Source organism: Castor canadensis, chromosome 11, assembly GCF_047511655.1.
Source record: "Castor canadensis chromosome 11, mCasCan1.hap1v2, whole genome shotgun sequence".
NCBI lineage: Eukaryota > Metazoa > Chordata > Mammalia > Rodentia > Castoridae > Castor > Castor canadensis.
In genome coordinates this window covers 63,802,029-63,826,551 of record NC_133396.1, presented here as the reverse complement: position 1 = coordinate 63,826,551, position 24,523 = coordinate 63,802,029, and the positions used below count along the sequence as shown (strand labels likewise).

At 40.8% G+C, this 24,523-nt stretch overlaps 1 protein-coding gene across 5 annotated transcripts in view; it reads right to left on the bottom strand.

Moving 5' to 3' along the window:
- The window catches only part of Ankfy1 (ankyrin repeat and FYVE domain containing 1), a 79,838-nt gene that overhangs the window by 11,029 nt on the left and 44,286 nt on the right, over positions 1-24,523 (bottom strand). For 4 of the 5 annotated variants that reach the window (XR_002212361.2, XR_002212363.2, XM_020163491.2 and 1 more), the window contains 12 exons: positions 19,798-20,002; positions 17,638-17,706; positions 17,131-17,330; positions 12,308-12,405; positions 9,465-9,693; positions 8,221-8,319; positions 7,837-7,990; positions 6,804-6,975; positions 5,913-6,031; positions 5,013-5,169; positions 3,987-4,187; positions 2,186-2,362 (listed from right to left, as the gene is read on the bottom strand). Coding sequence is in view for 3 of the 5 variants with exons in the window: in XM_020163491.2 (XP_020019080.2) it covers positions 2,186-2,362; positions 3,987-4,187; positions 5,013-5,169; positions 5,913-6,031; positions 6,804-6,975; positions 7,837-7,990; positions 8,221-8,319; positions 9,465-9,693; positions 12,308-12,405; positions 17,131-17,330; positions 17,638-17,706; positions 19,798-20,002 (1,880 nt within the window). In the remaining 2 variants the exon portion in view is untranslated. The remainder of the gene's footprint in view (positions 1-2,185; positions 2,363-3,986; positions 4,188-5,012; positions 5,170-5,912; positions 6,032-6,803; positions 6,976-7,836; positions 7,991-8,220; positions 8,320-9,464; positions 9,694-12,307; positions 12,406-17,130; positions 17,331-17,637; positions 17,707-19,797; positions 20,003-24,523) is intronic. The other variant, XM_020163492.2, reaches the window with a different exon arrangement.

Sequence of the window (24,523 nt, the reverse complement as noted above, 5' to 3'; positions counted from 1 at the left end):
CCTTGTCTATTCACTTAGTATTTGAAATCTATTCATCATCTGCTTACCAACAAAAGTTTCAAAAAACAGTTGCTCTTAACAGAAAATACTACGTGGTTTGCAGTTCTCTCCTGAGGTCTGTGGCCACCCCTGGTCCTTTACCTGTGAGTTCTGGTACCTACTTCTGAGAGAATCTATGTACTGGTCAGCTGCTCTGACTGTGTTCCTGAGTTCAAGCCCCCCATACCTCTGGGAACCCAATCAAATCACCTATAGATATGAAATTCTCCACATAGGACATTTATAGAGGGATATTCATGGTCACCAGTGCTGTGCTAGAGATCAAAGCAGGTTAAGTGGGGAGAGGGAGTTAGATGGGTATCACATTGCTTTAATATGAGCTGGCTCAAATATCATGCTACACCAAAATTCAGAGAGGAAGAGCACATGGACATTTAGAGGTTACCTGTTACTAGACATCCCTATCACCTGTAAGGTCAGGCCTTAGGAAGGCAGGAAAATGACCTTGGTGAAGCACCTCCAACTTCCTATTCTCAGCCTCTCAGGTGGCAGTAGACTGATGAACACAAGGCCTGATTCCCTACTCTTCAGAGCCCACCTCTGCCTCTTGCCTGCATGCAGTCAGTCTGTGCCTGGTACCATCAGATCCACCTCCTCTGTCACACTCTTGTCCATCCCTCACTACCACTGCTTCCCCTAGGTCTCTTCACTAGTGAATCTTCCTTTGTATCACCCCTAGGTGACTTCTTTAAAGGCTCTCTCAGCTCAAGTACGTATCAAGTCATGAAGATTTGATATGTATTTTTAAAAGCTGGGCATGGTATAGTTGATGCTTATAATCCCAGCTCTTAGAAGACTAAAGCAGGAACATTCCAAGATTGAGGACAATCTGAGCTATATAGTGAGACTCTGTCTCAAAAAAAAAAATGTTTTGTTTTGTTTGTGGGACTAGGGTTTTAATTTGGGCTCCATGATGGCAAAGCAGGTGCTCTACTGCCTGAGTCAGACCTCCAGTCCATTTTGCTCTGGTTATTTTGGAAATGGAGTCTCATAAACTATTTGCCCAGGCTGGCCTCAAACCTCAATTCTCCCAAACTCAGTCTCGCAAGTAGCTAGGATTACAGGCATGAACTGCTGGTGCCTGGCTGGTTTTTTTTTTAACCAAGAAACAACAGTATACCAGGGCATCAAAGGCTGGCCAAGCACGTAGGTGGTTAGTTCCACAGCATGTTCCTGGGACTGATGGGGGTCACTAATGACAATTAGCCATGTGACATAGAGATGTGTCTTGGTTCTAGACTATGTTCCCTCAACTCCAAGGCTATAGCGGTTTCTCCACTGCTTGCGTGATACAGACTGCTCACAGTTCTTAGTTTGGAATTTGATACCCACAACCTGGTCTTCGTCTGATCTCTAACCATATTTCCTTCAACTCTGCTCAAATTTCAACCAAACCTCCTACATAAAATATACCTAATTCACTGTCTCCAGCCTCTACAACTCTGTACATACCTTTCCCCTGCCTGGCATTACGCTGTGTCAAAAAAGGCAGACTTTCGATTCAAACCAGAATGACTAAAATACTAGCTACACTATTACCTGATAGCCTTGGAGGATTCTTTCAAACCTAAACTTTATCCTTTGTGAAATGTGAAAATCTTCCTACATCTCTCTGGGATTTTGAGAATTAAGAAAGTTAAGAGAAGGATGGGGTGTGGCTCAAGAGGTAGAGCACCTGCCTAGAAAGCATAAGGCCCTGAGTTCAAACTCCAGTAACCCCCTACAAACAAAACAAAATGGAAACATAAGAGAAACAGATCACTTGAAAGTCTCATTTGAGGATGAGGGCAATTTGGCTGTGATATCTGTCACCCCATTGATGACCAGGGTTGAAAGTCTCAGTTTGAGTGCCTGACAGACACCAGTCAGACAACCTAAGTGACCTCCACTCCCTTTCTGGTCCTACTCTGCTTCTGCTACACAATCCTACTGTCCTTCAAGGGCCCCCACTTCAGCATCTCTGGCACATCCCTTCTGGATATCTCTGTGGCATAACTGTTTTCTTGAGTATACTGGCACAGCTCCTCAAATTCATGCTGCCTTTCACAACGCATGGCAAAACACCTGAGAAGAAACTGCACATACTCCTCAACATGTTACATACATCAGCATTTCTGTCACTTACCAAATTGCGGACAATGATCTCTGAGCCTGCTTGAACAGCAAGGTGCAAAGGGGTCAACTTGGAAGCATCCTGGACTCTGGAGTTGACGTTTGCCTGGACGCTAATAAGGAACAGGACGCTTTCAATGTCAGAGTTCTGAACTGCCACGTGAAGAAAATTCCGACCTTTGTTATCCACCTAGGCAATAAATGGCAACCAAAATATTAGTAGGCCCACCTCCCCCACTTTTTTTTTTTTTTTTTTTTTGGTGGTACTGGGACTTGAATTCAGAGCCGTGTGCTTTAGGTAAGCACACTACACTTGAGTCACACCCCTAGTCCTAGGCTCCCTTTTAAGAGTGCCTCTTGAGCATCTGCAAGCTGCACTAATCACTGGAGCAGTCATGATGCAGTATTTCCCTCAGTTCCAGGAAGTTCCTTCCCAAAGACCAATACTGAATGCCTTCCATCCTCCCCCAACAGAACCAGGCACACATACCCCATTGTGGTCAGGGGAAGGAGTCACTGCACTGGCCCAAGATGCCCTGGCACCTTCTACAGCAGCAACTAGACATGGAAAACTGAAGAAGAGATAAGCTGAAGGATAGGGAAAGGGAGGGACCAAAATATTGGGCTGCTCGGGGAGAGGCAAAGGTGGACCCGAGCTTTGGATGTGGCTAAACCAAACTTAAACCCTGAGTAGTCAAGCAAAGGCTTCATAAATTTTTGGGATGTTTCCTCCATTACCGGAGGGATACTACACAATGAGGGAGGCGGCCAGCAGCAGGTCCAGACTTTGTTCCACTGATGTAAAACAGATAGATGTTAACTCAAATCCACTTACATGTGGTGTAGTTACAGGAGCCATCCTTAGTGTGAGTACTCAGGTGAAGTGAGAGGATACCACATACTGTACACCCTGCATTACCAACTCTCACTCCTCTCCACCACCAAACACACACGGCATGATGGAACAATCAGTGAGTGTGCAAGGGACTGAGATCAACAGTACTAATTTCATAGTAGGTGCTGAAGAAATGGGAGATGACAATCTCCATTCATGAACATCTTACACTACCTGAGGTCATCTTACACTATCACAGGTGAGGTCAACACCCACATAATCCAGTCACACTTATGAAAAATGTTGAAAAGAAAGGTGAAACACACAAGTTTGCAATAATCTTCAACCATGTTAGGACTGCATTTCATTCAGGACCATATCTCCATTTCACCTTCATAAATGGCTACCTATAAATCTTGGCAGTATTCTACACACTGGCTAGAGTCAGGTTTCTGTGGGACCAGCCTGACAAACCTAACCCGGTAGCTCCTGCCTCTGACCAGTCATGACTCTCATTTCCCATCTGCACTGTTTAGATCAACAAGCCACCATCTGGATTTAGTAGATGATAAAGAACAGTAAAGATCAAGGACAACTGAGCCTAAGTTGAGTAACAACCTAAAGTTTCTAAAATGTTCATAAAGTTGTCCAACATCACAATGTAGCTCAAGTTCAACTGAGATCTTTTTAAGACATTCATTACCAGGGCAGTTAAATAACCAGCAAAAGCAGAGAATGAGCTCAGTTGTGCATAGCACAGATCTCTTATCACCAACCCAGCAAGTGCCCCTCTCAACCTAAGTGCACGTCACCAGGTGGGTGACACACAGGGCAGAACCCATCCACATCTCATCTGAATGTCACATTTTTAGAAAAGGGAGCATAATTTCAAGTAACTGTCATTGTGCAGATAAGACCTGTTTAGTTTACGACATCTGTTACATCTCCATGTGGAGATGGTTGGATGCTGGTCACTCACCTGCTCAGCAGCTCCAGACTCTCGCTTTAGAATGGCCTCAGCTGCCTTGTTGTTCTTGTAAGTCATGGCACAGGCAAATGGGGTCAGCCCTTGTCTGTCTCGCTCATTTAAGTGGATATTAGGGTGAGAAATCAACAACTGAATGATGACACTGTGTTGGTTGCTGATGGCCACATGGACAGGAGTTCTTCCTTCTGCATCCTGTGGGGACAAGGGACAAACTTCGACATCTATACAAAAGTAAAACTTAGGAAAAATATGAAGGACGGTAACTTTTTGGCAGTGCTGGGGTTGGAACTCAGGACCTCGTGCTTGGTAGGCAGGTGCTCTACCACGTGAGCCACATACCCCCAAGAAGATGACTTGTTTTCTTTTCCTTTCTTTTTTTTCAGTACGGAGGTTTGAACTCAGGCCATCGCACCTGCTAAGCAAGCGTTCTACTACGAGTCATACCTCCAGCCCTGGGAAATGACTTTTAAACCATATTTCAATTATGAGAAATAAATATTACGACCTGTGTTTGAAATCCGCAATTAAAGAGGCCAAACACAAAAATGACTAGAAGTCACTACTGCATCATGCTCAGCACAGATATATTTGTTTTAGAAGATCTATAGTTATTCCCAGCTCCAGTTTATCTGGCTACAGGTGATCAGATATAAATCTTCACAGATATGAATGTTGAAAAGCATAAAGGAACATAACTCAGAAGTGCTCAGTGGAGCTACTCAAATACTGTCCTAAAACACAATACTTATTTAGGATTAAACCAACTCTCAGTGGAAATCTGTAAGGGAGAGTAAAGACAAAGAACAAGAGATAAAATAAACAACGGGAAGAAAACTCTGAACTCAAAAATCAGCTCAGTTAATAAATAGGCTTGGAAAAAATCAATTCATTTGTCATACCAAAGCTCAGTGCATGGTAAAGCAGAGGCTTGAGACTGAACAATCTGTAAGGTCCCTTGTCACAAGAGATTTCCCTGTGTGTTACCAAGGACCTCTCGGGAAAAGAGAAACTACATACCTGTGCATTTACATTGGCACCAAACTCCAGAAGACACTGCACCGTCTCTTCCAGCCCCCACGAGGCTGCCAAATGCAAGGGGGTCTGCCCATCCCTAGCCTCTTCTTCTCCTTCTCCATCAGCACCTGGCTGTCTGGGACTATTCACATCACAGCCACTGAAAAGAACAGGGAAACAGAAGGAAGACCATGCTTCTACCTCACCTACAGACATGCTGTTGAACAGAAAGCAGCAACCTCACGAATCCAACAAAAAAGCTGCCACTGACCAGAGTCTCCCTCTCCTTAAGTCTCTGGTGTCCAATAAAGGGGTGGAATGGGGATGGGTGGGAAGCAGTTAAGGTAGTCTAGATCTCATTACTACAGATTCTTCCATAATTGGTCTTGGACACAACCTGGGCATCAGAATTGCTGCCAGTTCCCTAGGGGATACGCACATATTTAAAGTTTGATAAACACTGCCCTAAAGTTTTCCTGAATAGCCTTGTCTCTTCTTCCTCTCTCCTCCCCCCATACTCTGAGAGAGCCAAGGACTTTGCTATAGCTCACACATCTTGGTGGGGTTCACCTGAGGCCATCTGGTGGACTCTTCTCCAGCCTCCTCCTAACTTTACAGTGGGAACTGATTTGACCTGACTGCAGGAGCCCATGCAGCTCCTAAACCAGAAGCTGAATCAGCTTTTGGTCTTTGATCCAGGTACAGGAGTCCCGCCCCATCCTCCCAAGTGATCCTGGTCCTTGGCTCACGTGACATGACAGAATGATGTCCCTCCAATGATCTCAATATGAAAGTCAAGCCAGCTCTGGGCATGTCAATATTGAAGGCAGATTAATGTTAGAAAGAGCCAGTTTGCAATGAGCTAAATAAGAAGGTTTTAAGAGATACTTGGGCTTCTCAGACCTGCGAATAAGAAAACAGGCGGTGGACTCGTTGTTTTCATCAATGGCTCTGTGCAAGAGTGTCTGAAGGCACCCACAGGGGCCCGGACCCCAACATGTGGCATCACAACCATGTCTGACCTGTAGAAAAACACAGGTTTCTCACAAATATTGTCAAGCAAAAGTAAAAATTTTCATTACCAAGTCTGAGTATGTATATCACTAGATCCATTTCTAGATAAGATATGGTTGATAATTAACTGAAAATTACTTTAATATGTACCATTCATTAGTTTCACAAACACTGATTAAAATCTGTTGTTTTGTAAAAATCTTGTACTACATTCTGTGGAATGGATTTGGGAAATACAAATGTGTAATTAGTGCCTCTAGAACTATGTTCTAGAAGGGACAGTAAATACAAGTGCCTGCTTACATATGTACTCGTAAGCACCTAGCAACACATACCTGTAATTAATAGGTAATCTCAGTAGTAGTTGATAACCTCCAGGTGTAAAATGCCTCAATGTCACATGGCAGGCAATTACGAGAGCTTCAAATGGGAAATTCCAGGTTTACATCACTTTGGGACTCTCTTGCAAACAAAGAGAGACAAACCCGAGATTTGGTATTTATTACTAGTGTTGGTAAGGGCAGCCTGCTCCAGGAGAAGTCTCCTGAGGAAATGACTCCACTTTCTGGCTTTTCAACAGCTTTCAACAGAAAAGACAGCCTAAATGAAAGTGCTGGCCAGAATCACAATGAATCTCAGGTTTCCTTAACATGACTTTCAACTGCTTGTCCTTGACCCAATTTGTTACTTGCTCCTATGATTGCCACACAGGCACCAAATCCATCTCTGACACAAAATAGTCTTTGCTGTAAGCAGAGGTTAACACTATGTTTGTCTCACCAGAGTGGATGCGATGTCCTCCAGATTATTTGCCAATGCAAGCCACAGTGGGGGGTTCCCTTTCTCATCTGGCACGGACATGTCAGCTCCTCTGGTGCATATGGCATCTACTACGAGTGGAAGTTGATTTCTGATGGCCAGCTGAAGGGCTGTCTCCCCATCCTGAGTCCTGCTAGAACATGCACACCAAAACTAAAACCAATGTTTGCAGATGGAGCCAAAGGACAGAGGGTGCCTTTCTGGGCATTCCAGAGCCCAGACTATATTGTGTCCCTTAAATGCCCTTCACTAGAATTTCTTTAACAAAACTCATCTGTCAGCTGTGTCTGTCTCTTCAGCCTTTTTAGAAAACACAGTCATGCCACCCTATTGTACCCAGAAAACTAACACTCTACCCTGTTGATTCTGTAAGAATACAGCTGCATTGAAAAGCATCTTAATAAAATGCCAACAACAAAAAATGACACCTCGACTGCCCACTTGACAAAACACTTCTTTCCCTCTGCCATCCAGGGTCATTTGTCTGACAATGGAGATTCAGAAGAGTTCCTCTGAAAACAACCACAATAAAAATTGAACACTGTCTTTTTCCTCCATAGTCTTGTTTGTAATTCATTTGTTGGGATGTTCTTCATAACTAAAATTCCTATTTAAAAATTGATTTTGGATTGTGCTTTATAATGAGATTTGGTAATATTGTGCACACACTAGTTCTGAAAGATTCCAATAAAAGCAAAGTTTAGTTTCCCTTCTTCATCATACAAGTCTACTGATTATATTCAGTTACAACTCTGCATCTGTACTTTCTTTTTATGGAGGTGGGGGGTCAAACCCAGGGTCTTCTGTATGCTAGGCAAGCGTTACCACTGAGCCACACTCCCAACCTTCCATTTGTATTTTTTTTTATAGCTATTGTTTCCCCTCTCCTATTTAATAATGAATAAAAACATTTTCTATAAGAAAAGCTATGTTTTTGAGCCATCTCAGTTAAATATGACGTGGTGTTACAGAGGACAGCATTGCCTTATCTCACCTGACATTTATGTCTGCCTGATGCTCCAGGAGAAAGAGAGCACTCTTGCTATCCTGACGCTGTATGGCCATGTGTAGCAAGGTCTGCCCATCTGACATGGTGTCATTGATGGAAGCCCCGGAGCCCAGCAGCTGGGCTGCAATCGTGTGCATTCCTGTGAAATAAACAAGCCCTGATTAATGCATGCTCTGCTTTTCCCATTTCCTTAACATCTTACTACAACAAACATAGCCTCTCAACTTCTCAAAGTGGACAGTTTTCCAGTGGACATTACAGGCTTAACCCAAGCAGAAAAGCCATTTATTTTATAATCAAATGATTAACCCCACTTCCCTCCCTTGCCCTACCCCTCTTATCCACCCACCTACTCTGGCATAGCCTTACCAGTCCATAATGCCAGGCCCAGCACAGTCTGGTCTCGTGAATCCTTGAGGCTGAAGTCCGGAATAATTTGTAAGTTGTTTGTAGCATGAAGAGCATTGGCTACATTTTTTTTTAAGAGAAAAATAACTTGATTTTACCATGGATTGCTTTTCAAGCATTCAAGAGAACAAGAACTCTTGTTCTTTGCTATACAAAGAGAACAGATAAGTCTTGTGGGGAGCAGAAGCCTGGAAATCTGACATTATAGAACAAAGCTTATAAGGGAAATTAACTAAAACAAAAGCAAAAAAACCTTGCCTATAATCTTAGCTACTTGGGAGGTGGACATCAAGAGGAATGTAGTTCTAAGACCAGCCCAACCAAAAAGTCCGAATGAGCCCCATTTCAACCAATGACTGGGCTTGGTGGCAAGCACCTGTCACTCCAACTACATGGAGAAGCACAAATAGGAGGATCATGGGGCAGGCTGTCCTGGGCATAAAGCAAGACCCTCTCTCAAAAGTAACCAACAACAAAGGGCTTGTGAAGTGGCTCAAGTGGTAAAACGCCTGCCTAGCAAGCATGAAGCCCTGAGTTCAAACCACTGGTATCATCAAAAAAAAAAAAAAAAGACTCCACAAGAGAAATACACATCATTAATTACAAGAAGATTAAAAAATGCTTTGACAATGTTTCCTATACCTAATTCTTACAATCTTATAACTGCTGTAAGGAACAAGAAAAACGGACATCTAGAAGTACAAGGCTGAAAAGTCATGGACTTTTGAGGATTGGGACAAGAGTGGCAATAGACTTCAGTTCCTACTCCACTGCAGGGCCTTCCCTTGATCTCTTTCTGGTTCCCTCTCATAGGTTACCTCCAGGGAGCTCAGAGACAGATGAGAACTGATCACTCATGGAGGACCTACCAAGGCAGAGTTCTCAAACAGTATTCATGACAAGGAAAACCTTTGTCAGGCCTGTACTAAAAAAGGTCTGGAAAAATACCCCTGAAGAAGAGAGAGCAGAGCAGATTCTCACACCTTAACCAGATAGGTGAAATGAGCAGCCCCATCCTGAAAGCGTACATAAGAAACACAGTAGTCAAAAGTCAGACTATGTGTTTATCTAGTTTGACCTGAAAGGACAGTTTTTGGCAAGAGACTGGCTATACAGAACTCACCAATGGAAGCAACATCCACTCTGTAATTACCCAAACTACTGTCCACAAGTCAAACTGATGGGCAGAATTCCCAAGTGCCTACCTTTCTGCTCCAGAATGATGGACACCACATCTGGATGATTACAGGCAATCGCCAGGTGTAGTGGCGTCTGCAGATGGACGCTACCTGTGGAGCTGGTCAGGACCGAAGCATCCTTTGGCAAAGGCAGAGCCTCCTCTGTCTGTAGGTTTGGGTTGGCACCATGTTGCAGGAGCTCTGCTGTGAGGTTGGCCAGGCCATGTCGACAGGCGGTGTGTAGTGGAGTTTCTCCCTGAATGGAAACAAACAGCCTGAATCTAAGCAAAGGGTAAGGACAGCATAAGTGCCAAAGCTTGAGTCATCAGTGCTAGCCATAGCTCCTGGCTCATCCTACCACCAGCTGACCTCCATGACTTTGAACCTCTTTCCTTTGTGCCATCACCTTTAGTTTCTTTTAGTGTCTTCCAGAGCTCCTTCCAAATGCCCTGGCTTCCCATCTTCTTCCTCTTCTATAACCTCCTTAGTTAACCTTCACTTTCATAATTATTTTTTCTAATTATAAAAATAACATATTCTCTTGTTATAAAATAACAACAGTAGCAACCACCAAGTGTCACCAAAATAAACACTGCCGGCTCGGTGTATAGCTCGGTGGTAGAGCTCTAGTCTAGCATGTACGAGAACTTAGATGTGAGCCCTAGCACCTTGGGGCCTCCAGTCACAGCCCCAGAGATAAGCGATGCTAACAGTTTCACTATCACTTCTCTTTAATGCCCTATTAGCACCTGTTTTGTTTTTTCCTATAGTATTGGGGCTTGAACTGAAGGCCTACACCTTGAGCACTCCACCAACCCTTTTTTGTGAAGGTTTTTTTTTTTTTTTTTTTTTTTTTTGAGATAGGATCTCAAGAACTATTTGCCTGGGCTGGCTTCGAACCTCAATCCTTCTGATATCTGCCTCCTGAGTAGCTAGGACTAAAGGTGTGAGCCATCAGTGCCTGGCTAGCTAGGCTTGTCTAATCTCCATATTTCTAATTAATATATTGATTTTTTTACCTTCAGACTTTATCTATAGGACTTGATACCATAGAAAGTAAGGATTTAGTGCACCCTTGCCACCCCACATCCTTCTCACAGAGCTCCCCCAAGTTCTTCCTAGTTGGGGCTACCCCTTGTCCAGCCCATTTCCCTACACATTTTCACTGGCTGTGCTCATTTATAACAACAGCTTGTACCAGTATCTACAAACCCAAGTCTCCAGTACTATTTTTGCATCCAATTTTCCCATTGCCACTAGACAACCCTGGCTCAATGTTTGTGAAGAATTCAACAATCACAATGGAATTTACTCCTTCCACACTAGTTCTTCCTCCTGACTAGCTCCCTCTTTCTCTTCATGGGTATACGAAAACAATTTTAATATCTTTTGCTGTTAAGCAGGCACATGCCACTGATTTCAACTCCTCTGAGAATCTGTTGCTTTGGGTCTAAGCCCAGCATGAGAAGTCTTAAAAGGTCATTGGTTGTCTAGACAGCTCCCACCTGGCTCCAACCTGGTCTCAATGCCACATTCACTAGGCCAGTCATCCCAGATAGCTATTCCAATTCTAAAATGATATTGCTCTTTTGCCCAAAACTGTTCTACAGATTGTCTCCTCCAACAGGATAATATATTCAGGCCTATCTCCAATGTCGCTCTCACATCAGGTCTCCACAGTGACTCTACATCTTACATTTAATCTACTTTTACTTTTTTTTCTCTCTCTCAAAATATCTTTTGTTCTATACTCATTCTTCTTGTGATTATGTAGATGACAATGTCTATGTGATAAGATGAAGTAGGCATTGTGATATAACATTGTGTCTATGAACGCAAGCACTAAGATACTATGATAGTTGATCTGGTAACTGAGATAGCTACTTAAGTGACTAATAGGCAGGAAGCACATACAGCATGAATATGCTGAACAAAGGGATGATTCATTTAGACTAGGAGGGCATGAGATTTCATCATGCTACTCAGAATGGTGTGCAATTTAAAACTTACAAAGTTTTTCTGTAATGTTCCATTTAATACTTTTGGATCATGGTTAATAACAGGTACCTGAAACCTCGAAAAGTGAAATCACAGATAAGGGGAAACTGCTGCACATTCTGTCTTGCTATTTTGTTATATGAACTGAATGAGCAATCACGTAACAGAATCTTACATTATGTATGTTTTTATATACATATTTGCTAATTTTTATTAGTTTATAAAGTTCACAATATCTAGTTCAAGGCCTGATATACACAACAGATACTTACTTAGGAGATGGTCAGTGAATGAATCTATTATCCAATATTTAAAGATACATAAAGGAATCAGTTTTACTCTAGTTTTTAACCACAGTTATGTATTATCTTTTCAAAATATTAAAAAAAAAAAAAAGCTAGGCATGGTGGCTCATGCCTGTAATCATAGCTAGCTACTCAGGAGGTGGAAATTGGGAGAATCACAGTTGAAGGCCAGCCTGAGCAAAAGTTAGTGAGAAACCATCTCAATCAATAAGTTAGGTGTGATGACTATAGCCTGCCTTCCCAGCTACAAGGGAGACCTTAGGTTAGAGTACCTATTGCAATCTGAGGCTGGCCCTGAGCAAAAATCCAAATCCTGCCTGAAATATAAATAAAGCAAAAAAAGGGCTGTAGGTGTGGCTCAAATGATAAAAGTCCCTGCCTAGCAAACCTAAAACCTTGAGTTCAAACCCCAGTACTGCCAAAATAAATAAATAAATAAATAAATAAATAAATAATCAAAAGTTGAAAAAAAAAAAAAAAGAGTCTATTCCATTTTCCCTGCACATTCACAACTGCCGCTTTGTTCCTAGACCAAAATTATTTCCCTGGTTGCCTTGTGAGACTTACCCACTTGTTTCTGTGGTTCACATTGGCACCACTGGTTGCTAGGAAAAGAGCTGCTGCCTCATTTCCTGCCCCAGCTGCCCGCTGTAGTAAACAATTTCCTAGAAGAAAACAGCCAGAAATGAGGTAGCATTCAACACTGTACAACACCCTGCTGTTCCCCACCACTTTACTGTACTACACAGGCATAGTTTATACTGACACAGAGACTAGGGAAGAACCTGGGCAGGAATACCTAGTTTTCCTACTAGCCACTGCCCAGCATCAGTGGTTAAGTTGTTTCAATGCTGGGGTTGATTACAGCAAGGTTTCTCAACAGTGGTGCTACTGACATCTTGTAAAGGATAAATCTTTGCTGTGAGGGCCTGTCTTGCACACTGTACAATATCCCTGGCTTCGGGTATGCCCAGTATATGCCAGTAAGACACCTGAACTTGTTCTGACAATCAAAAACGTCTACGAATGTTGCCAAATGTTCTGGGACAAGGTGGGGTACAGGCTGGTAACTGTCCTAACTTCGAACCACTGGGCTAGAGGACTATTTCACAAACAGAGCCTGCTAGAGTTATACCAGAAAATGTCCCTTAAGTACATGGGGCTTTTTTTTCCTAGGCTTTTAAATATACTTGCTCTTGGCCTACAAATATCTTGCTTAGCACTGTCACCTTTTTCTAAATAAAAATCTTAGAAAGAAAAAAATCAAAAATTGTTTTGTCAAATGATTTTAGCCCAGAAGTGTTTAATGGTCTTTTAAAATACATTTCCAGGTCAGGCACAGTGACTCACACCTGTAATCCCAGCTACCAGGAAACAGAGATTAGGGGGACAGTAGTGTGAGGCAAATCCAGACAAAAAGATAGCAAGACCTCCATCTCAACCACCAAGTAAAATATGGTGGTGTGTACCTGCCTTCCCAACTATGTTAGGAGGACTGTAGTCAGAGGTCCTCCCTGGGCAAAAACTCCATACCCTACCTGGAAAACAATTAAAGCAAAAGAGGCAGGAGGCATGACTTAAGTGGTAGAGTGCCTGCCTAGCAAATGCAAGGTCCTGAGTTTAAACCCCAGTACTACCAATAAAAAAAAAAATCTATTTCTAAACATAAACATAAAATCTCATGTTCTATTATTTAAAAATTCAAATAAATAACATAATAAGACTAAAACTAAGGTTTAAAAAAAAAATGGAACCACCATTTTGTTTTCATATCATTTGTCCTTTCAGAGAAAGTGACTCCCCCTGTATTTGACAGTCAATCTAATTTAGGCTTTTTTTTTTTGTGGTTCCAGGGCTTGAACTCAGGGCCTACACCTTGAGCCACTCCACCAGCCCTTTTTGTGTTAGATATTTTCAAGATAGGGTCTCAAAAACTATTTTCCTGGGCTTGCTTCAAACCACGATCCTCCTAAGCTCTGCCTCCTGAGTAGCTAGGATTACAAGCATGAGCCGCTGGTGCCCAGCAAATTATAGACTTTTTTTTTTTTTCTTTTTTGGTGGGACTGGGGTTTGAATTCAGGACTTTATGCTTGCAAAGCAGGCACTCTACTGCCTAAGCCACAACTCCAGTCCTAATGTAGACTCTTCATAAGAGTTGCCTTTTCATTTCTGCAGCCCTGTGTATATAGTCTTAAATTATCTACTTTCCAAGCGAACAAAGATAATTGATAAAAAAAATTATTGAACTGTTGAAAACCCATGGACTAAGCTAATTACATGTAAAATGAAAAAAACAGAACATAAAAAAAGACAAAAAAGAATAAATCAACAGGAAAAAATAAGTCTTGAGACTGTATGTGATTAATAATCAAAGGTCATCACAGAGGTTCAATCACTAGCACTGCAAAAGCAAAACAAAACTTAAAGTATATAACATGAAATTAATAGACAAGAAAAAATTTAATGTAACTCTCAGAAACTAATAGATCAGGGCATGAGGCTATACCTCAGTGGTGGAACACTTGCCTAGCATGCATGAGGCCCTGGGTTCAATTCCCAGGACAGCAAATGAAAGAAAGGAAAGGAAGGAAAGGAAGGAAAGGAAAGAAAGGGAAAGAAAGAAAGAAAGGAAGGAAAGAAAGAAATTGATAGGTCAAGTGGTCCAAAAGTTTTAATTAATATAAGTAACATTTGAACAGCAAAATGAACAACTTTAATGCACACAGAGAAGGCTGTGTCTTGTAATTAAAACAATGCATATTCTTTTTAAGTGTGTATCAAACTTTTATAAAAACTTCTTCTGTAACTCTAAAATTCAAGTCTTTTTCTTTTTTTAAAGTTTAGCAAGGATTTATTTTAGTATAACAGGATAAAGTGTAGACAAGGGGGGAGATGGAGAAAAAGAGAGAAACATTCAAGTCTTAAATAGTAAAGAACCAATAGAAATAAGTATGGCTAATAACCAACATAAATCTATAGATTAAAGCTTAGTAAGAAGGGAATTTCCAAAGGGCTTTAGTATAAATTAGTTCTTCCTATAGTCCTTGCCCTTCAGTTTTTATGCCACCTACAGTGGTCATTTCATTTGACTTTTAATTCTTTGGGGTTTAATTCTTCTGGGGACTGAACCTTATCTATGCTAAATATCTCTACCATGAAGCTATTGCTCCAGCCCTTTGACCTTGACTTGAAATAATTATAACTTTAGCAAAGGAGCTATTTAGTACCTTTGGGGAGGCTTGGAGTCAGTTCTCTGTCAGTGTGTCCTACCTATACTATGCACAGTGCTAGCACTCAATACTGGCATATATGGAATCCCTCTCCTTTAAATATTATTTAGCCAGATCAAGGAAATACATTAAAACAGGGGTTCTCTAAATGTTACATATGGATTTCTGGGGGTTCCTGAAAGTCTTTCAGGAGGTCCATGAGTCAAAACTATTTTCATCCTACTTCTCATGTGCTTTTTGCTCACTATGTTGCATTTATAACTAATAGTGTAAAATCAACAGTGGGTGAAACTGGAGAACCTTAACACAAATCAAAACAATGGTGTCAAAGTGTACTAGGAGATTAAATGTCAACACTGAGTATATGTCTGGAAACCAGTGTGATACAATGGTGAGTGTGCATGAGGCTCCTCTCGCTCACACTGAATACAATGCTGAGTGGAGGAAGAACCTCATGGCATTAAGCTACATGCTGAACCTGGAACAGTTTTTCACTCCAAAGAATGACTGATTAATACGCTATTGTTATTCAAGTAAAGTGCATTTGGTACAAGTTTTCTTAAAAATAAACAAAGGAAGCCTATCTCTCTAAGAAAGACAATGGACAAAGAAAAAAAATAGACAGTATTTGTACCCAATGATAAAATGTGAGCTTTCAAGCGAAAATCAACATTTTAGAAAACTTTTCTCTGCAGTCCTAATTTGATACATCTTGATACTCAGACTTTTTTTTTTTTTTTGGGTAAGACTGGGGTTTGAACTCAGGGTTTTGTGTTTGCAAAGAAGGTGCTCTCTTGCTTAAGCCACACCCCCAGTCCATTTTGCTTTGGTTATTTTGGAGATGGAGGTCTTGAGAACTATTTGTTTGGGCTGGCCACAAACCTCAATCCTCCAATCTCAGCCTCCCAAGTAGCTCATATTACAAGTGTAAATCACGGCGCTTGGCTGATACTGAGACTTCTGATGAGATCACTGGTTAAAAATGACAAAGATAATTCTAAAATACATAAGCATTTGGAAAATTTGAGTAACAACATTTTCCAAATAATGAAGGCATGATGTTAAAAAATCATGAACAAAGATGATCTATTCAAAGCATTGAATTTTAATGTCAAAATACTGAAGTTCACAGATATTTAAACTATGTCTCCTTGCCCTACCTGTCTGTACGATGATGTATTTTCTTCACATACTTTAGCCAAAACAATTTATTGCAAAAGACGTAAAATACAGATAAAAGAACCCAGTCACTTATCCAATTAAATTTTGTTGTGAAACTTATTTTTCACAATGTGTTATATGTTAACATATACTGATTTATTAAAGCTAATTAACATAGCTCTTTAAAATTTCTCAGTTTTAATTTCTAAATATGGTCAACATTGAAGATATAGCCTACCTAAACAAAACTCTTTAAGATATTAATTGTAAGAGGATAAAAAGAGAGCCAGTATGGTGGTATACATCTATAATACTAGCACTAGGGAGGGTGAGGCAGGAAGATTCCAAGTTCAAGGACAGGCTAGTCTACAACGAGTTCAAGGCCTCAAGACTCTACAGTAAGATCCTATCTCAAAAAAAAACAAACCAACCAAACAAAAAAACTCTCAAGAGAGTAAAAGGCATTCTGAGTCTTAGAAAGTCTGAACATTACTGCATTGAATGAATAGAAATGTTTCAGCTTAAAAGATTTAACTTGAGGTCTGGCTAAGATTTAAAAATAATTACCACCAGAGCTCTTTACTGTATGTAAAATTAGGAACAAAACAATTCTCATAATAGTAAGCCATTTGGTTTCTAAATTTTTGATAAAAACATTTATAGCTGGTGGAGTGGCTCAAGTGGTAAGAGTGCCTGCCTAACAAGTATGAGGCCCTGAGTTCAAACCCCCCAGTGCCTCCAAAAAAAAAAAAATAATAATAATAATAATAAAAACATTTACAGGCCAGGTATGGTAAACACACTCGTGATTCTACTACTCAGGAGACTGAGGGAGAAGGATTGCAGGTTTGAGGTCAATCTTCTGAGTAGCTACAACTTCCCTAAAAAGCCAAAACCAAAACAAAAAGCCCAAAACAACAACAACAAAAACTCATTTACTGGACATTTTCCAGAGCCCCCAGGTTCCGCATCATCTCTTAGGGTTCTACTATGTTTTACCTGTCATCGGATCAGGTGCATCAGTGTTGCTGCCACGATGAATTAGTCTGGCTGCAAAGCTGTTTTCATCAAATGAAGTCCCATTAACTACAGGGAGATCTTCGAAGGGGTTTACAGACTGGTCAGAAGACACGGTGATGTACTGTAGTGCAAGCCACAGAGCTGTGCTGCCCTCATGGTCTTTTAGTTCTAAATCTAACCTGAAATAAGGAAGCAAGGTGAACAGCAAATATAATCTTCTGACACTGTCTTGTCAATAGCCTCATTCTCTCTATACTTTTTAAATGACAATTTTTTATTTTACTTTTACTTATAAAGATTTATAACACTAGGATTGGAGGCCTGGCTCAAGCAGTAGAGTACCTGCGTAGCAAGCATGAAGTCCTGAGTTCAAACCCCTGTACCACCAAAAAACACCATAATACTAAAAGACGTTTTGAAAGAACTTTTCACTCACAATCCCACCCTTACAACTGCTGTTAAATTTCTCTATGCTTCCATACGTACTGTTTACACTGCAACAGCTGACTGAACACATATTCGTTCCTGGCGGTGATAGATAAGTGCAGTGGAGTCCTGCAGGATAAAAAGAAGAGGTATCAATTCAGGACAGATCAATTCAGAACTACTCACAGCAAGAGGTGGCTAAAATCCTATGCAGAAACACCATCTAAAAGAAATGCCTCATCTGTAACAGTTTTCCAAAACTATGACCAATAATCCAAACATGAAAATGGATTTGCCTATATGCCCATTTATTCACTGGCCAAAAAAGAACAAGAATCAATAAAAGGAAAAGAAAAAATTTTTCTCCAATTCAATTCTGACCCCTTATGAAATGTTTTTGCTATTTTTAATTTTTAAAAAAAATTTCTGGCAATACTGGGGTTTGAACTCAGAGTCTTATGCTTGCTAGGCAGGTGCTGTACTACTTGAGCCATGCCCCCAGCCTTTTATGCTTTAGTTAGGGTATCATGTTTATTTCTGGGCCAGCCTGGATCACCATCCTACTTCTTATGTTCCCCAAGTAGGTGGGATGACAGGCACATACCACCATACCTGACTTTAACTGACTGAGATGTGGAGGGGTCTTGCAAACTATTTGCCCAGGCTGCCTCAAACAGCCATCCTCCTGATCTCCACCTCCTGAATAGCTAGTATTACAGGCATGAACCCTGTACCTGGCTTTTTTTTTTTGACACAGGGTCTCACTATGTAGCCCGGCTGACCTCAAAGTTGAGATCCTTCTGCCTCAGCCTCCCAATGCAGGAATTATAGCTGTGTACCACAAAGACTGGCTGCGTATACTATTTTTGAAACAGTAATTTCCATCGTAAGTATGCATACTTCCCCTTTCCTATCTTCTGCCAATTTTGAAAATAAACCTTTTTCTTCCTTCCCTATAATTTTCTGTTATTCTGGAACACACACACAGAGTAGCAACAGATAATAACTGACTGAAGTAGCATTTAACTCCTCTTCACTGCTTTTACTTAGCACTCAGGTGCCTTGAAGGAGGTTGCCACTGCAGAGAAGGGCCCATGGAGCAGGCAATTGGAGGGGGTAAAAAAATTCAATTGGAGGATAGAGGATGCAATTATTTGAGGGAATAAGGTAATTATCATATGATAGAGTACATGGAAATCCATCTTGTTTGAATACTTTATTCATCAGACAAATCCATTTTCCTGTTTTGACAGACAAACTTCAGAAAAATCTTTTCTTATTTTTTCAGAGTTCTCAAAAATGTAAATCACTGAGCTGCTCTGCTGAGAAGTGGGCCTACAAGTGACTATAGATACAGGGGGTTAACTGTCCTTTAGAGCCTCCCACACAGACGGCCTCTCTGAGATTCTAAGCCACAAGAAGCCCTCAATGAAATCCTGGTAAGGTGTAAAAGGAACAGAACACTGTCAAAATATGGGAAGGGCTGTGCTGAAAAGGGTAGCAAATTATGTATATAATGAGTTATCTAAAGTGAGGGTATTTCTACAAGGCAGAATTGGGTTTAAAATAGGGAATTTTCTCTCAACTAGGCCTCACAGAGACAAAACAGACTGTCTTGAGTTAGTGTGCTCCTTTTTTTCACACTATCTAAGCAACTAAGAAATGCTGAAGTAGCCAGGCACTGGTGGCTCATGCCTATAATCCTAGCTACTCAGGAGTTCAGGAGGTTCAAAGCCAGCCCAGGCAAATAGTTCTCAAGACTCTACCTCAAAAACTAAATAAATAACTACGAAACAAAACAAAAAAACCCCAAACCTCAACCCAACACAAAATAGGGCTGGTGGAGTGACTCAAGCTATAGAGCACCTTGCTAGTAAGCATGAGGCCCTGAGTTAAACTCCAATACCTGGAAAAAAAAAAAGATTGCTGAAGAAGGTTCCCTTGGAATAGCTGACTAGATGGCCACTCTGGTTCCTTAACTCAAAGACGAAAGAAACTGAGTAGAAATTCTAACACTTTAGATAGCAAGGACAGAAATGCTTTCCCCCAAATGCCTCTAGTCTTAGTCATGACACCCATTTGCATGACAAATAAATATTTGTTACTTAAATAAATATTAGATTTATTAATGCCGAATACCTCGTAAGCCAATTTTGTGCCACTATAAAATATCCTTCTGGGTTAGTGCTAAGAACATAGCCTCTCAGCTCTGTAACTCACCTGCCCTTGCTGTCCTGCATGTTGGGGTTGGCACCAGCTTGCAGGAGGGCCTCTGCAATCTGAGCCATCTCACACATCACATCTGCAGAGTGTTTCTTTGAACTGTACAATGCCACAAGATGCAATGGTGTCTCCTGAGCCCCCAAAGTAGCAGCATTGACTAGGGCCCCGTTCTTAATGAGGAAAGTGGAAGCAAAGAGATCTCCTTAAAAAGAAACAACAGAATACACAGTAACACATGACAATACTCAGGGCAAGCTCTTCTGGCCATCACTTTCTCAAAAGGTGCAGCTGACAACTGCAGACAAAGAGGGACAACTGAGTGTGTATGAAGGAATGTCTTAGGATACCTGTAAGTGGAAACCTGAGATCATGGAGTTACATATTCCATTTAAAATGCTTCTTTGTCCAGTTTTTATTATCTATGATCATCTGTCCAGTCTCCTACCCTCACTATCTCTTCACTGTTTTTAAGTGAGGCAGGCCAAAATTAGGGAAAGTTTGGGACTCATAGAAACTTAGTATTTTATTTCAGATTGACCTTGCTCTGGCCCAAGAACCGCCCATGCCCCTACCCACTCATTAATTATTGGATGGGAATCACCTGCTTCTGCCCTTCCATGGGTTAGCATAGGTTTTAAGAGTACCTGGAAAAGAGAAATACACTTTCTCAGCCTCCAGATTCTACCTGGGCCCCACCATGCTCCTCTTTGTATTTCCCTTTCCTAACTTTTAATAAACTCCATTTACACCCATGTGTCCTACGATGGATTCTTCCTGCCGGACACAAAGAATTTGGCAGTCTTCTAATCACAGACTGCACCAGCACTGTTAAGAATAGCAGGCATTGGGCCAGGAGTGGTGGCACACACCTGTAATCCTGTCTACTCAGGAGACAGAGATTAGGAAGACCTATGTAGGAGGCCAGGCAGGACCAAGACTTAGTGAGACTTCATCTCAACCAGCAAGCTGGACATGGTGGTTTATGCCTGTTACCCCAGTATGTGGGAGGCATAGGTAGAAGGATCACCATCCGAAACAAGTCCCTAGGCAAAAAAGTAAGACACTATCCAAAAAATAATTAAAGCAAAAAAGGGCTGGGGATGTGACTCAACAAGTAAAGCACCTGCCTAGCAAGTGCAAGGCACTGAGTTCAAACCCTAGCACCACCAAAACAAAACACAAAGAATACTAGGCTTCTATCCTTCAAAGGCTTCTTCTGGTCACCTCTCAAAAAGGGCATTTCAGATTTCTCCCTGGCACAATCTCTAGCTCCCATTTCCTGACCACAGCTATATCTGAGCAGCATTTACCTCCAGTCTGCTTCCCTTGCATACAGAGTAAGTCAAGTCTGATTCATTATTATGAAGACTCTGCTCTTTTTAGCTGTGCAATTTCAAAACATGCAGACAGAACAGACTCAACATGAAGTTTACAAATGAGTATCAGAACAGAGAATCTGAATACATTACTATTTACAAAAATATAACATTGTAAATCAACTGACTGTAAAAACAAAAGTTCTTTCTAAATCCCTTCCAGGGATTATTACAGGTAGAACAGTCTACCCAGGACTATTTACAAATTCCAAATTAAGACTAAATAACTTACATAAAATCCATTAACCTTAATAGTTCAATCTACCATTTTTGACAATTCATTCCCTGTATTGGGGAGGGGGAACCTACTTTGACATACTGACAAAAGGCCAATAATTAAATTTATAATTAAGTTAATATCTCAAAGTACGAGCATTTATGAACATACTTTCTCAGATACCAACCAAGAAAAACTGACTCTAGATAAGTTCCACAATACATGGATGAATTCAGAACTAAGCAATCTGATGTATGACAATTTAATATTAATAATGTTTAAAAAGAGGGGGATATGGCTCAGTGGCAGAGCAATTGTCTAGCATACATGAGGCCATGGGTTCAATCTCCAGAACCACAAAACAAACAGACAAACACACAAAAATGAAATAAAACTTGTAAAAGAACAGGGAAAAGCTGGCATGGTGATGCACCCAGTAATCTAGACACTTAGGATGCTGAGGTAAGAGAAAGGCAAGTTCAAAGCCAATATGGATGATCTAGGGAGTTCTAGGGCAACCTGTGCTACATATCGAGACTCTGGCTCAAAAATAACAAAAACAGGTAAAGTGCTTGTCAAGTTAACTTGGCAAATGGCAAGGATTAAGCAATTAAGCTTATTGTACAATTAAAGTTTGATCTTCCTTAAACTTGGTTCCATTTATAATTTAACACATGAAAATGCTAGCTATAGAAAAAATTCATGTTTCTTAAAAAAAATAAGGCAAGAAAAACAAAACATCAAAAATGATGAACAGAGAAACTCAGTAACAAATGTTCTGAAGCATTTCACCTAGCTAGGTGGAAGCAATTGTTTCTCTCATGGCCTCCAGATGGCACCAATTAGCTCCTGCAGGGAAAGTCCACCAAGCATTCAATTAAATAGCTTCCAATTAATTTCATTCTCAACTTGAAAGTTTGCCTGGGTAACTAATAGGGATATGTATCTAAGTTATTTAGAGGGCTTAACTGGAATTCAGAGGTATGTTCTACTGATTTGGTCTCCATATGCCAAGACCTACAGGATAAATTCCTTACAAATCACATCCTTTCTCATGGAGGATCCCAAAAACGCAGAACAAGCTCCCAGAGTTTGATTTGCTGGTCCCATGATGGCTGACTGTACTACTTCTTAAATTTGTTGACAGTCTTGGAATGGATGGTAAGGTGTTGAAGGTACCTTGGAAGTGTTGAGAGAGAGAGAGAGAGAGAGAGAGAGAGAGAGAGAGAGAGAGAGAGAGAGAGAGAGAGAGTGTGTGTGTGTGTGTGTGTGTTGTGTGTGTTGTGTGTGTGTGTGTGGTTTGAACTCAAAGCCTCACACTTTGGTAGGCAGGTGCTCTACCACTTGAGTGAGGCCCTTTTTGCTTTAGTTATTTTTCTGATAGGATCTCAAATTTTTGCCTGCTCTAGCTGGTCCTGAAATGTAATCCTCCTCATCTTTCCTTCCTGAGTAGCTAGGATTACAGAAATGAGTCACAGTAGCTGGCTAGAACTTCATAGCTGATCTGCTTCTGTCTTTGCATTATGACACTTCCATCTATTTCTAATTCTGCTGGTACTGTACAAACTGTTTTGTTGTTCTTGTTATTTTGAGACAGGGTCCACTGGCCCTCAACTCAAGATCCTCCTGCCTCTGCCTTCCCGAGTACAGGTGGTGTTTGCCAATGGATGCAGACTCTCGAATCACAACTTCTACAGTATTTTCTCTTTTATAAAGTCATTTATAAGAAGTTTGCTTTTTAAGGCTGGAGGTGTGGCTCAAGTGGTAGACTACCTTCCTACTAAGCTCAGATCCCTGAGTTCAAAAGCTAGTACCACTAAAAAAGAAAAAAAAAGTGTTCTTTTCAAATCTTACAATATCATTCATTTTAACTTCCTCAACTGTATTTCCATAGTCTACACATTTAAAAGGACCTTCTGAAGTGGTAATGATCTCTCAAATCTGTTATCTGTCTCAAATCTCTTATCTGTACTGCATGTGGAAGTGAGAGAGGAAAAAAAAATCTGTCATCTGTATTTCCATGCTCATTTTCACCTGAATATATGGGTTTCATTTGGTCCTCAGTGGACAAGGAATTTCAAAATTTGCTTTTTAACAACTCCCACCTGCTCTGTACTTTCTATTAAGGAACCATCTTGCTAAAGAATGTGAGTTCTGGCAGAGGTAGCTAGATGGCCATGGGCCCTTAATATGCTAACCAGACTATGCCTAACATATAAAAATACATACAGGGTTGGAGGCATAGCTCAAGTGGTAAAACACCCGCCTAGCAAGCATGAGGACCTGAGGACTTGAGTTCAATCCCCAGGACTGCCAAAAGAAAAAAAAGGGGGTGTAGGGGTGTATTCCACCTAGCTGAGTGGAAGCAGTTGCTGCTCTCAGGGACTTCCAGGTGCTCTTATCCAGGGTTAGTCACCATACTCTTACACAAAAGAGTCCCTGGGAAATGTCTGGGAAGAAAATGGATTGACTAGTCAGGGTTACAGGGCTCTATTTTAACAGACTAGCTCTAATTCCAATCAATTATCATTTCAGATAACTTCTCTTACTAGTCCTTTGTCCTGAAATACTTTCATGCTCCTACACAAACTTTTCTAAGTGGAAAATGTATATATAATATAGCACACATACAGAAGATAAACTTGTCAGGAAAACATGTAAGTATTTGGATTCGGATGAAAGAAGGTACAATAAAAAGTTTTTGTATCTTAAGCCTTCCTAAAAGACAGATTTTAGATCAGATTTATCTCATTAATAAGATCCCAAAATAAAAATTTCCAGTCAGGCACAATGTTACATCTATAATCTCAGCTACTCGGGAGGTAGAGATTGGGAGTATGAGATCGAGGGCAGCCTAGGCAAAAAGTTCACAAGACCCCATCTTAACCAATAAAAGCTGGGCATGATGGCATACACCTGTCATCCAAGCTACATAGGAAGTGTAAAGAGAAGGACTGCAGACCAGGCCAGCATGGGCAAAAACACAAGACTCTATCCCAAAAATAACTAAGCAAAAAGGTGTGGCTCAGATGGTGGAGTGCCTGCCTAGTTAAGTGCAAGGACCTAAGTACAAACCACAAGACTGTCAAAAAATAAAAAGCAACAAAAATTTATACTTATCATTATACAA